Source organism: Branchiostoma lanceolatum, chromosome 14 (genome assembly GCF_035083965.1).
Source record: "Branchiostoma lanceolatum isolate klBraLanc5 chromosome 14, klBraLanc5.hap2, whole genome shotgun sequence".
Lineage (NCBI taxonomy): Eukaryota > Metazoa > Chordata > Leptocardii > Amphioxiformes > Branchiostomatidae > Branchiostoma > Branchiostoma lanceolatum.
In genome coordinates, this window is record NC_089735.1 from 13,948,852 (window position 1) to 13,966,571 (window position 17,720).

At 41.6% G+C, this 17,720-nt stretch overlaps 1 protein-coding gene across 2 annotated transcripts; it reads right to left on the minus strand.

Moving 5' to 3' along the window:
• Window positions 1-1,279: 1,279 nt before the first annotated feature.
• Window positions 1,280-15,808, minus strand: LOC136448306 (uncharacterized). 2 transcript variants are annotated; one of them, XM_066447696.1, is made up of 14 exons: window positions 15,532-15,808; window positions 15,172-15,252; window positions 13,056-13,224; window positions 12,063-12,213; window positions 11,274-11,428; window positions 10,489-10,624; window positions 9,551-9,646; window positions 7,873-8,003; window positions 7,336-7,439; window positions 6,718-6,877; window positions 5,641-5,745; window positions 3,910-4,068; window positions 3,234-3,329; window positions 1,280-2,781 (listed from the first exon to the last, which is right to left on the minus strand). In XM_066447696.1, the coding sequence occupies exons 3-14, from the start codon at window positions 13,212-13,214 to the stop codon at window positions 2,617-2,619; spliced, it is 1,617 nt and encodes a 538-aa protein (XP_066303793.1). In that variant the 5' UTR covers window positions 13,215-13,224; window positions 15,172-15,252; window positions 15,532-15,808; the 3' UTR covers window positions 1,280-2,616. The 2 variants fall into 2 exon arrangements, with proteins under 2 accessions (XP_066303793.1, XP_066303792.1); XM_066447695.1 differs by lacking the exon at window positions 15,172-15,252.
• Window positions 15,809-17,720: the final 1,912 nt, after the last annotated feature.

Consider the following 17,720-nt stretch of genomic DNA (forward strand, 5'->3'; position numbering starts at 1 on the left):
ATTTTTGTAAATTATTCAAATGGTGAAAGCTAGGAGAATTTATGGAAGCTATTGTAAAGATTAACACAGTCAAGTGCTATATGGCACTATTCACTGACCTCCTCCCTTGAACTCTTGAAAAACGGCCTCGGCCGAATGAGTGTATGTGTTTGCATACTTTCAAGGTTAAATAAAGGTTGAAAAAAAATAACAAAAAATAAAAAATAAGCGTTGGCTTTCTTTCAGCTGACATGGATTGAGATGTTTGAATTTACATTTACACGTGCATATATTTTTTGTGTATGTTATTTTAAAGTGCTAAAAGTAAATATTGTTTGATTTTGATTGTCTAGGATGCTATATTATCTGCATGTCGTGATATTACAAAGTGCTGTGATAAATATAGAATACAACACGGTGTGTTCCGTATCGCCCGAGGTTCCGGCCCAACCGCGGGTCTTATCGCCCGACGTCCGGAACCTCGGGCGATACGGAACACACCCGCTGTATTCTTCATAGTTCATAGACAAAGTCCTTTCATCGTCATAAAGATTTGAAGGTGTGTCGTCACTGTCGTGTCCTATGTGTATTGAAATGTTTCTTTTATGGTTAATTTGTGATGGTTGATAGTGATATTAAAGAACTGAACTGTTTACAAACGTATATATTGAAATGTGTACATTGCATGTTCATGAACTATTATATATATAATAGCTAAAGCTTATGATATCAAAAGAACAATCGACTTTACAAGCCTGAACTGGTTTTTTTTCTTTGGGGGGGGGGGGGGGCAATCTCTTGTTGACATGTTGACATGTGACTCGACGAGGTACTATTTTTCTATGAACTACTATGGAATACAATGAATTTTTTTTATTAGTTTGACTGCTTTCTTTACAAGTGACTGGTGACCAAATGGGTAAACGTGTTTTTGTCGGGCTTTGTCATGTTTTTTTAAATTAAGTTTGGAGAGTACAATGCCGAGGCCTATCGACAATGTAATTGTCTTTACCCACCTTACCGATGCTTTTGAGGAGAACTCGCCACTGAGGTGCTGACTAACTCAAAATTTGCTTAGGACTCTGCGCTGTTGCATGTACGATGTACGTACCTTACTGGTCATTCTGACTCAGTCTACTTCTAGTATAAAGTTGACCTCTAACCTGAACATGACCAGGATGCTTTTCTTATCTTGCGGAGTACGCATTTTCGAGGAAATGTTTTAATCAACACCAGGTACAAATGGACGGAGTGAAGATCGTTGTAACTTTGTCCAACTTTCTGAAACAGTACACCTTAGTTCTGTACACATTGGCTCCTTTTTAGTGCATTGACTCATACCAAATACACCGTATTCCAGTACGTCCGCCCATATGTACGTTGTTAAGTGGGACAACAAAAATACAAAAGTCGTTGCCAAGTCTAAATTTACCATGCACTGAAGTCTAAACGTATCGTGACACCCTTTCCGAAGTTGGAATTACATGTCTCATCGCAGAGTAATCTGCAGTACCACGTCTGACCGCCACGAGGCGATTTTACAAGTCTAACTGTGTGGTGGCACCGTTTCGGAAACTGGAATTACATGTATTATCTGCAGTACCACATCTAACCGCCAAGAGACGATTTTAGGAAAGTGATCTTTTAGCTGCAAATCTTCAAGAATTTGAAAATCATAATACTTGAGGAATCTTACTGTGTATACTTCAACAAACTGATTTGTGAAAGCAAGATAAACTGCAAACACCAAAAATGCAAAAAATTACCTCTATATCTAAATTGCAATATTTTCCTTCTTATTGGGCTAAAAACTTGCAAATATATCAATCATGGTGCAAGTGTCACGCATAACTGAAGAGCATTACAGGTTAGTGGAAACTGGCACTGTGTTACACGTAGGACTTTCAGTCCTATATATCTATTCATTTATCTATCTTATTTCATTCACACTATTTCCAACAATCGCATCTGTAAGCAGCGATACCTAGCGCTGCAGTGCAAAGTGGACCAGTCTGAGTTACCATGAGAAAGATGACAGGCGGTCACCCCCAAAACGTCGGTTGTATAAAACACTTGGTTGTGTACAAGGAATATTTCTATTCAAACTTAGATGTTCTGAAACAAATTTTAACTGCAATTTCCAATACAAAAATTGGACTCACCCAAATTTTCGACTGTACGACACCAGTCTTTGTCAAGGAGTGAGCAATCCACCGCTGAGATGACGTCACGTTATGCAAATAGCACACGTGACTCGGTGAGCAGTGGATTATAAGAATCACCTGGACATTCAGTCTCACTTGATAAAGTCAAAATCTTGGACACTGAGCCGGACTTCTTTGCAAGAGGAATCAAGGAAGCCATTTACATCATGGCCTTACAACCATCCCTCAACAGAGACGGGGGGCGCCACAGATTTTCCGCTACTTATGATCCACTGCTCACCGAGTCACGTGTGCTATCTGCATAACGTGACGTCATCCCAGCGGTGGATTGCTCACTCCTTGACAAATACTGGTGTTGTACAGTCGAAAATTTGGGTAAGTCCAATTTTTGTGTTTGAAATTAAAATTGAAAATTGTTTCAGAATGATTTCTACCAACACAGATGAACTTTCAGGCTAAAACTTAGATGTTGTTAGTAGACTGGCCCTCCGTCCTGGCGACTTTTTTTCTGCCGTGGAGTGAACAACACGCAGCGCTGTAGGTTCTTCCAGCGGCGTTTCCCGGCAGACTTTGTAGGCTTCAGGTTGTTCTTTGCGATGTAGGTCCGCAGGAACGCCCGGGCACCGGTGGCTCCTCGCTGTATGTCCATGGAGAGAAAATGGTCAGTGTCTCATATGAATATCTTCAAGAGATCTTAGAACTGAACCATCTTGTTGTCACGGTTTTATGGTTTAAAATATGGTAACTCCAGTTTCTCGTTTGATCACTGACACTCCCATTCCACTGGGGCGGCGACCTCGAGGCGATCTAGCATTTCATAGATATACAAATTTCATAGATAAAAAAAAATATTTGTACGCGTTATGCGTTTTGTTGTTTTTTTAGTTATACCTTTAAATTTTGCATGATATTCTAACTATGAAATCAAGGGTTAGACAAATCCACTTTTAGTCACAGCGAGAGCGCATGCGAGATCGACGTCTACAAAAAAAATGAGGGCCTGACGAAAGACAGAGGTAGCTGTCTGAAACGTCTATTTCCAAATTTCATCCATTTGCTTATCAAATAACGATGAATTGCTCAGATTACCTTGAAGAGGAACATTTTATCCTCGTCCTCCAGCTGAAAGTCTGTTGTCTTCACGTAGTCACTGTCCACTCCGATACTCCTCTCAATGTCGTCAACCTGAAACAATTAAAGCCAACCATGGATTCCAGTGAGTTGAATGACAGAAAAAGATGGCTGTGGCCGAGGCTATGATGACTCGATACAGTCATGTCGATTGCAGTACAATACCATAGTTACCCGGTTGTGTAATTTGTGTTTTTAATTTTACAACCGTTAATGATTAAACGAACCACAGACCTTGACTCGTCGGTGTAGTCTTGGGACTTATATGTGTTTTGCTACGGTCGCATTTGCACCGGGGCACGTAAGGGGGTGTAGTCCCGACAGGGCCCAGAAGACACAAATTTGTCCCAGTAGATACGGGGGGTACCCCACGGTGCTCGCACGATTAGCTCACGGTGTCTATTTGTTGCCGGGCCCTGCGTTGATTTTATCTCCATGTTAAAAACTTCCGGGGACCCGACCGTGTCCAAAAATAGCGCAGGTAGCCGCAGGGTGCTCTAAGGGGCCACGTATAAGGGTAACACCCGAAAGTGCAAAATAATAACAGCCCGTGAACTGCCCGACAGGGCCCCTTTTTGGCGAAGCTTCAGGAGCGAGCTTATTCCAATTGTGACCTAAGCATTTCCCTACGCACCTTGCGGTACACCTTCTTCCCGAGGACTCCCAGGAGATCCATGTACTTCAGGGTGTAGTCCGTGAAACTGGAGACATGCTTCCTCTTCTCCTCCATACTCCGTGTCAGCCAGCTGAAGCCTCTATTGGTAAAGAACTCGTGAACCTCCTGGAATGTCAGCTTTATAGAGGAAGAAAATATTTCAGTAAATAAAAGATACTGACAAAGCCATTTACTTAAAAAAGACAGACATTGGACCTCGGAGATTGCTACAAACAGTTACCAGACTCTCTAGGTCGCTGGAAAAATAGAAGAAATTGTCCAAATATACTGAATGATCTGCCAAAAGAGGTAGATGACTATAGCAATACAGTTTGCAACTCTAGTTTGCAAAACTGTACTCCCATGGCCGGCTCACTCCTTTGCATGATTTTATCATTCAGTCTATTTGTCCAATTTCTACTTCTTTTCCAGCAACTCATGTTTTAACAGAGACTAACACTGGTTAAAGCTCTTGATAAGTCTGCGCTGGCTGAAAACATTAATAATATTTACATAACGCAACATTTCCACAAGAATCAATAAAACGTGAAACATATATGAATAACATCAGTGTAAGATATATGTATGTATGTACATGTAACTGTATGTTTGTATAATGTATGTATGCAAAGTATACTCTCCAAGCAGAGGTTTGGATCCGGCTTGTTATTGACGTCATTTTATGCGCTTGGCTTGGCGACATAAAGAAAATAGGACAAACTAGAAAGCCAGACAGAAACGCTTAACCCTATCTAGACCGGGCTCTTTCGACCCCCCCCCCCCGTCATAACTTCCGAACGGTATGCTCTATCATCTCCAAATTTGCAGGGAGTGATGTTCACGTAAAGTTTTATAATTTCTGTAATTTTGGTGACGTCATGACGTAATATGACGTAATTATTACGTCATCGATGTGATTTTATTGGCTAAATAGGGAATTCCCATAATATCTAAAAGTATTAGACAAAATAGTGCGTATTATTGATTCAAAGGTATGCCAAGACATTTGACGTCAGTGGTGACTAAGTTGACGTCAAAAGGACGTCGAAGAATAACGTCATGTGTTGTTAGCGACCCCCTGGGATCCGCCATATTTGATCGGCCATTTTGAAATTTTTCAAAATACATTTTTTCCATGTATGATCCCAAATAACAATGGAAATAGACTAAAAACATTAATCTGAATGTTTCTGGTTAAGAAAATTCCAGGTTGTGACGAATTTGAAGGAGAAAAAGCCTGTTTATACCGAAAATAATGATTTTGTCCGCCATCTTGGATTTTGATGACGTCATCAAATTAGCATAATTTATGAATATTGAATCATGACAGTTACATAAAATCACATCTGATGTTATACATGTAGGAAACTAGTCTGGTTGAGCAAGAAAACATTGGAAACAACTATGTTTGAATCGAAAATAGGGAAATTTGCATAACATGCCTCTTCAGAAACCCGTCGCCATGGCAATACGAAAAATGATAAACTTCTACTTTTATCATAATATTGTTGCCAACTAAATTTTAGGAAAAGTCACCAAGTTTGGTTGTCCTACCATACGTTGTTTGGCAGTTATACGATGTCAAAGTTGGCGCGGGCACTTTTAGCCCCCCCGGTCTAGATAGGGTTAAAAGGACAAAAACAAGCCGGAGTCGAACCTCTGCTTGGAGAGTATACTAAGTATGCAAAATCCAATGTAAAAATCAAAGACTTTTCCATCTTTGTCGGCGTCCATTTGATCGAAGAGCTGGTCTACGGAGTATGCATCCCCAAAGAGCTTCTTCTTTTCGCTGTCAGTCAGATAGTTGTTTCCTGCCTGTGAGAAGAAGATTATGTTTCAAGTGTCAAAACGTCACGTCAAACAGCCACGTCAAGACGCCACGTAAAAACGTCACGTAAAAACTTCACGTAAAAACGTCACGTAAAAACGTCACGTAAAAACGTCACGTCAAAGCGTCCTATGACATTGCGCACCAGGCGACCATGATTGTTCTTTCTTCTAGTTTCATTAGTTTGTTCTAGGTTCTATGTTTTTCGTTCATTCAGACCCTTGTAGGGGCTAGTAGCACACCATCTAATCTGTATCTATATAGCCGGTTACTGCCGGTATAAGCGCCACTCGGCGTAACACATGTGCACCATCATGATGGCAGCAAGTTTCCTTGCTGTTGCAGTATCATAGTGCATGTTTACTGAGGAGAGATATAGGTAGCTCATTTCCCCTTTAACGTGCTCGAGGCACTTACTCGAACAAGGGACCCACATTTTATGTCCCTTCCGAAAAACGAGTGCAGCGGCAACGGAGATGTCCTGACCCAAGAATGAACCGGGGTCTCTCATCCAACAGTTGATGATATGCATAACTGGAGTTCGGTGACCTCATACCTCCATGACATGTTTTGAGCTTTTGTAAATTTTATGAAACTGACTTATATATTTCCATAATTTATGCATGGTGATCACCTTAGTACACATATAAGAAATATAACAATCCTATCACTCATCACTAAGCGGTTTTTCCATATTTGTGCTGAAATATGTGAAAGCGTCTGACGTAACCATAATTATGCAAATCAGCTCCTTATTTGCATGGTTGACATCTGTTTATGTTCCACCTGTCATGAATTACATATGTTACAATTATTAAGTCCAGTTATGGAAAACAATAGAATTACATAATTTCCTAATTAATCATGCAAATTAAGTCCTCATTTGCATAATATATATCTAATTATGTACATCTCTGCCTAAGCTAGCCGCGTGCGTAAAATGATGGAAATTCTTATACCTCTGTAAAAGCGCCGTGCAATTCCTGTCTACTGACAGTCGCGGTGTGGTCTTTATTTTGGCCCTTCAGACTTGTCAGGAACTTGTCGATCAGCCCCCGGATTTTCTTCCTGTTCTCCATGGCCTCGACTGTTTCAACGGCCCTCTTGTCTTCATACGCCCTGTGAATATTGGCATATTTTGTATTTAGTTCTTAGCTTTTATTCAGGATTTCGCACATAGTATAGATATTCATGTGTGTGTGTGACGTTGTGTGTGTGTGTGTGTGTGTGTGTGTGTGTGTGTGTGTGTGTGTGTGTGTATGTATATGTAGCTGTGTGTGTGTGTGTGTGTGCTATGGTTACTTAACAGCAGTAAAAACATCACTACTGCCAGCTAATCATCTATATGTTTACATACATGCAGCACGAATGTTTAGCGTAGTGTGCCCATGATTGAATGTGTCTGGTTTTGTGGGGATTAGCGTGGCACTGTATATGTGCTTATACGTGCTTGACGGTGTAAGAGTATAGAAAACATTCAACAATACCATGCCTGATTATTGTGCATGTCTGTCTGTCTGTCTGTCTGTCTGTCTGTCTGTCTGTCGTATAGCGAGAGAGCGTGAAGCTTTCCTCACCTGGCTGCCTCAGTGTCAGGTCTCTTCTTCTCATACAGTCTTTCCTCCTGCGTCAGACGATCACAGAGAACTTGCTGGTACTGTTCAATGTCGTCGTCAGAATACTGGTAAATGAAACACGATTGGACATCGTAAGATACCCAAATCATGAACAGACCTTCTATTATGTTCTACTTCGGCCGGACCCCGAAGCCACAAATTTGTTCCGGTGGACTGCCGGGTACCGGAAGAGTACCTCCCGGTGCTCGCACGATTAGCTCACGGCGTCTATTTGTTACCGGGCCCCGCGTTCAATTTAAGTCTGAGTTAAATTGATTCGGGATCCCGGCCGGGCCCAAAAATAGCCCGGCAACGGCAGAGTGTCCCACGGGGCCAGGTATGGGCCACGCCCGAAAGTGCAAATACCAGCCCTTGTACTACCCGGCGGGGCCCCTATTTCAAATTGGGACCAAAGCATTAGTAATGCAGCCCTCATTCAGGTCATAACTTGTTACGTAAGACTGATGAAGTCAAATGTGAATGTACATTGATACGCACCAGCATGAGTCCGATCGTTTTGGGGCTTACGGGCTCGAAGCGGTTGGAACGGTGCATACTCCTGCTGAGGTGGGCCAGGTCATCCAGTCTGCTGAAGAACGAATCGCCTTCCTCCATGGAGAGCCACCAACCTAGACAACAAACAGATTCACGGTGTTTATTGTAAAGTTTTGAGCTTTGATCCAACACAGATGAGCTTTCATTCGAAGATTCACCGTGTGATTCACACTTCGCAGTATGAATGAAAAATACTCTTTGTACACAACCAAGTGTTTTACTCTACGGACATTTTGGTGACCGTCTGTCACAATACGCCAAAAAGCAATTACTCAAACAACTGGATATGATTTTGGAAACGGTCAGACGTTTCAAGTAGCATCCACTACTTTTCGTCAGTGACTGTGAGCAAGATCAGTTGAACAGCAGGTTTATAACCACGAACTATGAATTGATATGCAAATAAGGAGAAGACAAATTTTTAGAAGTCCAATAGAAAGCGAATTAGACAACTCAAGACGAGGTTGAAGTAAAAGGGGACAATAGCTCCTATTGTTTTGATATAGGAGCTAAAGCTGGTTTGCCCCCAAGGCTATGTCCCAATTTAGCAAGTGCCAGACAGTTCCACCCTTAGCCCTCCTTTCCTGTTGAGGGTTGGATTGTATATCCTCTCATATATTGCCTCCCTTACTCCACGTTCGAACCAGCGGGGTTAACCGCTACTCGTCGGCCATTTTCCACCACATAAAACACAACCAGGGGCACTCGTTCAAAATAGAATCCACTGATATCCTTGACCGCGAACCCCGCTGGTTCGAACGTGGAGTAAGGGAGGCAATATATGAGAGGATATACAATCCAACCCTCAACAGGAAAGGAGGGCTAAGGGTGGAACTGTCTGGCACTTGGGACATAGCCTTGGGGGCAAACCAGCTTTAGCTCCTATATTAAAACAATAGGAGCTATTGTCCCCTTTTACTTCAACTTCGTCTTGAGTTGTCTAATTCGCTTTCTATTGGACTTCTAAAAATTTGTCTTCTCCTTATTTGCATATCAATTCATAGTTCGTGGTTATAAACCTGCTGTTCAACTGATCTTGCTCACAGTCACTGACGAAAAGTAGTGGATGCTACTTGAAACGTCTGACCGTTTCCGAAATCATATCCAGTTGTTTGAGTAATTGCTTTTTGGCGTATCTTATTACCTGGATGTCTAATCTTCATCGACGTGTCTGTCACAATATTTTTCTACAAACCGACAGGGCCATCCAAGGAAAATAAAGGTTTCTACTACTACTACTTCCTCACAGCAATTCTGACTGGTTCACATTGCACTACAGCTCAGCTAGGTGTCTCTGCCTATCTGAAATACAGTGCAATGCGAACCAGTCAGAATTACACTGAGAAAGGTAACAGACGGTCACCGAAAAGTCAGTTGAGTAAAACTTTTGGTCGTGTACAAAGATACATTTACTCAGGGACTTACAAACTTGATGAAACTATTCACGGAGATTCATTATCCTTCAAAAAAGGTCTGAAACTTCCAACAGCAAAGAGAATAGTGTCACAGGGTGTTTAAAGCTTTTTCAGAATGCTGTTACAGATGTAGCAGAGCTAGAAATATGATTTACTTCAAAGGTCAAATGCATTTTGAGTCAAACAACGACACGGCATGTACCTACCATCGAAGGAGTGGAGTGGGTAGTTACAGACCACGCCCCCGTCAACGTAGAACTCCTTATGTCCATGGTAATCAGTCAATACAGGCTGGAACAGTCCTGGTCAAATACAACCGAAGACCATATAGTTTATAAAGTATCAATCTGTTACTTGTAGTGGATACCTTGGGTTCCAATCTATCATAATCAATATTTCAAGTTTACGGGACAGATTTAGATGCAATGCCTTTAACACCCTATTCTGTAGATAAAGTGTTTGGTACTCAAATCGTATACCTGACACCCCCAGACCAGCTAGTTGTATAGTATATCATATAGGTTATGGTGTTTTCTATTTGTACGGACTTTTCCAACAGATTATGTATCAATGAATACATAATCAAACGACTTTTTACAGAATTCCGCTTGTGGTGAATTACACTACGTGAGTTTGTAAAACAATTTAATACTCGAGCTCACTAAACCCGTGCAGACCCTACCCATGTTTTCCCTATACGTATACATACCTCCTTCATCGTGAATATTTTTGGTATAAATGAGGTCGAGGGTTGATAAGCACAATAAGAAGGCGACTTGTTGATAGGATATAAAAGAACACATTACAAGACAAGTTTTTCTTATAACCCCTGAAATTATTTTTGTAACCTAACTTTTGCCAGGTCTTGCCAAATATATAGTATTCAGCCATAGGCTGAGGTTGTTTAATTCAATTAACTAATCAATTAGAAAATAGAGGGTCACCTGGGGAATTTTGTAGAATACTGAATGCTTTTTAATGCGCACGATACTTGTGGGTACTTTATCGTATAATGTAATAAGTATTCATTTTTGCTTCCTAAAATCATCATCTATTCGAAAATAACTCCCCCTCTGGACTTCAGAACTTCTTTGAATTGGGAGAGAATTCGAGAAGTTAGTACGTAAAAAAAAGAAGCCCAAACCTGGAATCGACATGGACATCCTGACAGCCTTACGGATGGGAAGCTCGGGCGTGGTTTTGACGTGGCAGTATTCCTCCGTCATCTGGTCCAAGTTGGTCACCACGATGCAGAGTTCTATTCCACTCATTTTGTACAACTGAAATTATACAAGACTGTTCATGCCATTTCATTTCGTCATTCTTTATGCTTTTGTGTGAATGAATGAATAAAGAAATAAACAAAAACAAGTTGATGATCATATGTATTTCTCACTCTCCAAGCAGAGGTTAGGCTACGGCTGGTTTTTAGACGTTTTTGTTGGGCTTTCTATTTTGTCAAGTTTTCTTTTTGTCCACCAGTCGAAACGGACAAAAGGAAAACCTTACAAAATAGAAAGCCAGAAAAAAAATCGTCTAAAAAGACGTTAGCAACAGTCGGATCCTAACATCTGCTTGGAGAGTAGTTATTTCTTACAATAGCGTTCCATACTGGTGGAAAACTATTTCATCTGTCCAGAACTGCATAGTCAATTAAAGAAGGACATCATATGTCACAACAATCATAGTCATACAAGCCTGATCACCAGTCTCTACGGGTCGGTTTAGGGGTGCGTGTTTCACCAGGCCCAGTCTGCATTCTACAATGATACGTTTCTGTCAGCCTGTCTTCTTATCTAGCATATAGAGTTTCGCCGCCACCTTCGGAAGCGAAATGATTAGGCCAAGCCCGTAGACCCACCCCCGAGCAGGCTAATCTGTCTGGGCGGGCGGGCACCACTCGGTATGGTTTTCAGGCTATAGGCATACCTGCTTGAAGGTGACATCGGGGTTTCCGGGCCGGCCATCCTTACGTGTGAACTTCTCCAGAATGCCTCCAAAGAACGCGTAGAACCCGTCACCCGTTTCCCAGCCGTACCGCCAGTACAGGTTGACGGGTTTGACTAGGGTCTGTAGGTATCCTCCTGTATAGATACGTATGTATTGGTGATTAAATCTTCAATATACTGTTTAAGTTAACAATTGTGAATGGCATTATCGATTATTATCAATTATGATAAGTATAGAAGAGGTGGGCCTAGTATAAGCTATATACGCTTTTCCCCTCCTCCTGAACCTATTTCTATCCATTGTTTATCGTATTATATATGTAACCTGGTCTGGCTATGTTCAGTTATAACCTTCCCGTGGAATGACTCCTCCTGGCGAATTGTTTATCCTGGAGTCCAGCCTTGTTAGCTTTGGCCCGCGGTTAGCGTACGTTGGGAGCTGGCCAAAGCTAACAAGGTAGCCTCCATAGCCGGCTCTACCGGGCCCTTTTTTTGGGGGGGGGGGCTTATAATACACCTTTTGTAGCCAGCCCGTAGCCATCAGCCAGACTGTAGCAAAATGGTTTCAGGCTGGCTGATGGTTACGGGCTGGCTGCAAAAAGTGTATTATGAGCCCCCAAAAAGGCCCGGTAGAGCCCGCTATGGAGGCTAAACAAGGCTGGACTCCAGGCTGCAATTGTTTCCCTTTTTGCCGAATTTCACTAGACGTACCGCCATAGGAAGGCCTAGTGGAGGGCCGGCTAGGCAAACACTGACACTATGTACATACCGGAGATGAGTATCTTGCCCAGATCTACGTCCGCCTGTTCCGCCACATCCGCACAGCTCAGTCCCATCGCCACGAACGTCGCAGTTATGGCTCCCGCACTCACACCGGCGACTCTTTTGATGTTCTGCAGGATTCCGGCAGACTCCAGGACCTGAAAATACAGAAAATACAGGCCTGTTTATGAAAATTCATGTTTAACAATAATATAATATTATGAATGGTTTATTTGACATTGCACACAATATATCACACTAGCAGTCAAAATACTGAATTGTGGTGAGGATACATGAATTGTTGAATAGGCATAAAAGCTGGCTTGGTCGACTTTGTGACATTGTTTGTTTGCATGCATAGTTGTAGAAGACCTTACAAAAGTCGCTGTACTTTTGATGTGTCAAAAGATTGCATTGCATGAAAGCAGATTTATGTTGAAAACCGTTTGAAGACAAACGTAAGTTTAAGCATGATTTAACCAAGGTTTAACCACTGGAAAAGTTGTTATAGGTTATTGTTACATTTCTATCGTTATATATTTTCATTTCATTTTATTTACATTCAAAAAGACGCAAAGTGCTTATTTGAATCCTCTACTCATAGAATAACAAAATGAGAACAATATCAACAGAAGTGAACTAATGATTACAAATTTAATGTAAAGCACAAAAACAGTTGTCAGGGTGTCAGGTTATGTTAAGATATATATTTCAAATCTATGTATAATTTCCAGTGGGAATAAGATGAGAGTTGACATGGCGTTGCAATACTGTGAATGCATTTACAAGTAAGTTCGCGTGGTTTTTATTTCGCGATAAGGCGAAAATGGAGTGTTCGCGGTGGTTTTTAATTCGCGGTAGCGCTATGGTCACATACTGCTAGAGTATTGGACATAAATGTTTGTGGTGGCTTTAATTTTGCGGTGAAACGTTCGTACGGTCGCCGCGAAGACCGCGAACATAAAACCACCGCGAACATTTCTGCATTTACAGTACTTACCCGAAGCGCCCCAACATACGCCACTCCCCTGGCCCCGCCTCCCTCTATGACCAGGTTCTCAAACGGGAAGTCATAGTTTCCGAAGTTCTTGTCCTGTGGATCGTCTATATCAGTCACATCCAGTGGTGTCTTCTCTTCTTGTGAGTAAAAAATCCCCATTCTGTAGGGCCTATGGGTGAGAGAAAAAGGCAGTCCATTCCTGACCATCTGGTATTTATTCCACTTTGTACTTTTGTTAGGAACTTCCCAGTTGTGTAATATGTACTTTGATTTTCTTTCACCTGTGTACATTTGATATGTCATTTGATTGCATTATTTCATTAGTTAATGATTATTTAGTCTGTTGGTTTTCCTTATTTACTTATTTATCTATAATGATTACCTTTTTTGTCTGACTTTATTTACTTTAGTTTAATTGATATCATGATGTAATGTATAGTAATCAAGGGGAAACCCTGGCCAGCAAGCCTTGAAGATTTCTGGTTTCCCCTGCATGTTTTTATTTCATTTCATGTTCATTTACTGTTCAGTTATGTTAAATTTTACGTGTGAATAAACAATAAACATTTGTCACGGTTAACGTAACGTTAGCGCTACCAATTTGACACCACGTACTTCATCATGTTTTTCTAACTCGCACGATTACTAGTATCTTTTAAAGAAGCTGCCATTAAACATTTCTTTGATAATCAAAATATCTATAGAGATTCGAGGTTTGAAACATTTACCAGTTTTAGGAAGTTTTAATACAACCCAGCGACCCCCCCCCCCCCTCGCCTACGCTACATTTTCACACGTCAAAACATTATTTTGAAATTGACACAACATTATTTTCTTCAATTCTCGTCAAGCAAGCGGTGAGACAAACATAGTAACTTTAGTACCATTGTCTCTTTTATCTGTAGACTACTTTGAACAATTTATGTGCATTTTCTGATCTATGTTCTTCAAGTAGGGCGCTAGAAGGAGAAAGACTCAAGTGGACGATAATGGGTAACCCAAGCACTGCTCTTCATCATAGACCTCAGTATGAAGACATGTTAGCACGGCGTTAAACAGACGGAAAAATTAAAAAAAAAAAAAACTTACAGACCGTGCATTGTTCTTTTTAGAAGAGCTGATATTTCTTTCCACGGGTTAACATTTAGCTCTGTCCGCGCGGTTTTAAAATGAATGACGTTTTGAATAAATTGGACGATAATTGGTAGCGTAACGTTAGCAGTTCATGATGCCGTTAGGTTATCAAGTTTCAATCACGTTGTTATTGTGACGCTATGCATTTGAAGTGCTCTTTTCATGCGCCAAAAGAACTTCAAGTTTACCGTAAATAACGTTTGACCGAACTCAGCCGAACACTGGTCGATAAGTGGTTGATATGCCTGGGAACGTTTCTTATTGGATTGCGCTGTTATGTTGCGCAGAGTCCGGGTTTGCTTAGTGAAACACAAAACCTCCTTGACCCTTGGAAATTCACCGAACAGCGGAAGCGTGCTCTCCTAAGAAAGCAACAATGTTGTCCCGATTTCACCCCAAGAAAGCTAGCTTATTTGGATAAAACGTGGGTAGAGTTTTCACCTGTTTAATATAAGGAGTAAGTCAAGTACCTAAAGCATGTACGTTAAGGCTACATGTATTGTTTGCCCCCAACGTTTTGCGGTTCGCCGACCACAAATTAACCAATTTAGCGCCCTGGAATAATGGAGAAACTGTGCAGACGTGTTGGGTGGCTGGCGGGTATCTATGACTCTTTTGGATATAATTTTCGCCATTTTCCGATTGCTCACATGTTCTTACTTGGCCAAACTTAATCTGTACGCCAACTTACAGGCAAAACACGGCTAATACGTCTACAACGGGGGCTAGGAGAAAGCAAGGAGGTTATAAATGTTAACCTCCTTGGAAAAAGTAATGCCAAAACATTAATTCTCCAAATTCAATTCCCATGAAACCAGACACATTCGACCATGGGTATACTACACTAAAAACACCTGCTCTCCTCTTCTGCAGTTACTTGCATGTATAGTTTTACAACATATATGTGAATAATCAGCATGGCTATGTTGAAAGTTTTCTCTGCTCTTAAGCCGTAAAGCACGCATAACACACAAGCACGTACCGTGCTACTTCAATCTTCACAAAACCAGACAAATTCGATCACGGGTAGACTGCACAAAGTATTCGTGCTCTCGTCTCAGGCCTGCATATATGCGCATACATAAATGATTAGCTGGCAATGTTGAGGGTTCTCACTACTGTAAAGTATGCATCACACACACACAAGCACACAAGCACAAACACACACATATTGACACACACAGTGACACACACACACAGACACACGCACGCACACACACTCACACCATGTCACACACACACACACACACACACACACACACACACACACACACACACACACACACACACACACACAGAGACACATACACAGTGCCACTCTTTAAAATGAGACTATACCTACAGAATTCAGCGTTGATGCTCTAACGTTGACCGGACTGCTACCAACTTCAGAGCCGCACTTCCAGACACAATGGCGAACTGTACTCTGCCGCCACGCTACTCAGGGTCTGTTGTACTGTACTGTCGCGTCACGTCTCACCCGGGACAGGCAAGCAGGTGTGCCTTACTTCAGAGAATGTGCTCGGTTTTAAGCTTGTTATGTTTACCAGGTCATTGATGTGGGAATCGGCTGTGGGTGTTCACTTACCACCTCCAGGGGCGCGACTGGCTTACTGCGCACGCGTATCGAAACACCAACAACAAAGTACTTGAAAAGATAACATATTTTTCACACTTACGTTACACTTCTACATTCTCATGAGGCCCAAACAAGTACATTTTATGGATGACATCGCCTACAGACTCCACATCCAATGCGAGAGGACGGAAAAACAAGATGGGTAAAAAAAAAACAAGATGGCTTAAATTTTCAAAATAGACACCATGAACGTTGTAACACGAATTGATGCGACAAAACATGGTGTTACAGCCAACAGGTCCTTAATTCCTATATTCAAGAAGTGCACAAAATGACAGTAGTGTGGTAGACTGCTATCACTTACTAAGTTTGCAACTACACTCATGGCTACCACACGGGTACCACTGTTACAACTATTGAACTAGTTTCATTTCTAATACAACAGTCATAGCTACCTTACCAGTGTCGCTTCTACAAGTACAACCAAGGCTACAGCACAACATATTTTCACACTTTGGTACTTTCTCGTCATCTTGGCCATCTTCGGAGGGGAATTTTTTTTTCCTTCAAATTCAGGCGAAAATTAATGAGCGCTCTGATGTCATCCATTAGATTTACTTGCTGTGGCCTTAAGTTTGCGTGGAACATGAGAAAGCTGACTCAGCGACAAAATATTTACCTAAACGGTCAGATCTCGAGGCTGGGTTCTAAAGTTCGTCGCGATCGGAAGTACGCCAACTCTTTTCTCGGAAAGCCGGATAAGACGTAACGATGAAAGGAAGTGAACGTTTGCAAATCTGTGTGGTCGTCTGGATATCTGAAAAAGGGGAGTGTACAAAGATTCGCGGGAATTTCGCCAGTATAGCATCCACATGACAACTCGCGATCGTGAGCGAGTTTTAAAATCAAATCAAAGAACTTACATTCCATAAAACTTTCCCAAGATGGTTAAATGAGAGTTAGAAATAATTCGAAATACAGGATAGTTATACTGATATTGTACGATCGGGATTAAACTACATTTCAAAATCACAGAAACAGTTACACAACTACAAACATTAATATACATAACTCACAAAAGATGCAGCGAAAACGTGGAACGCAAATTGTGACTGTCCGAACTATTAATGTGGGTATAAATAAAATGCATACAGTTGAAGCATCACCAATAAATCTGAAATTACAAAGGGACAGATACAAGATGACTTAATAGATGAAAAGCTATTAGTTTAGGAAAATACCAAAGAAGTTCGGAATCGATCGCAAAGTGGGCGTGAACTTGGTTTACATCGATAAGAATTTCACACTCAACGCAGCCATGAAGTCAAGTACCTATATAAAACCCGGTTGATAATCATGACAAGTTTAGTCAGCAACCAAACAAATACAGGCCTCACGGCAGCCCTAAGCCTGAATTAACAGGCGTGTTTACAAAAAGACATCAAAGTTACATATTCATGAAAACATTTTATTTTTTATTTTTTACACGTCACAATTAGAGCATTCTTCGGAATTAAAATAGCATACTATCATATTAGTCAGTGTTGTTTAGCAGGGAAACCATGTGGTAAATGGGGCTCTTAGTGAAGCTGGCAGTATTTGCTTTTAATTAAAAGTCTGTAGCCGGTTACACGACGGAGGCTTTCTGCCGGAGATCGCCTCGCGGCGCGGTGGGAACCAGGCTCTGAACATCGGGGATCTCACTAAGGAGCGAGAATAACTTCTGCATAGCGACTTGGACTAATGTCATTTGAATAACTTGTGATGTCGGGGCGCAGGTTAAGTACTAGAAAAGGTGTATGGAGGACCGGAACTTCTGAAGAGGGAGAGTGGACTTCAGCTGGGCAACTCGGCCTTAATGACGATGATGGGTGTGTGTGCGGGGGGGGGGGGTTGTGGGTGGGGGAGGGGGGTTGTAAGGGCACAGTCAGCTGAGCACGTACAAGGCCGGG

What these genes read in the sequence shown, in the direction of transcription:
- LOC136448306 (XM_066447695.1), bottom strand. Translation starts at nt 13,214, where the DNA reads ATGGGGATTTTTTACTCACAAGAAGAGAAGACACCACTGGATGTGACT. An exon ending in AAACGATCGGACTCATGCTG is followed by an intron (nt 7,440 to 7,872) that starts GTGCGTATCAAT and finishes TTCATTTACCAG; the next exon opens with TATTCTGACGACGACATTGA. An exon ending in CCTGACACTGAGGCAGCCAG is followed by an intron (nt 6,878 to 7,335) that starts GTGAGGAAAGCT and finishes CAATATTCACAG; the next exon opens with GGCGTATGAAGACAAGAGGG.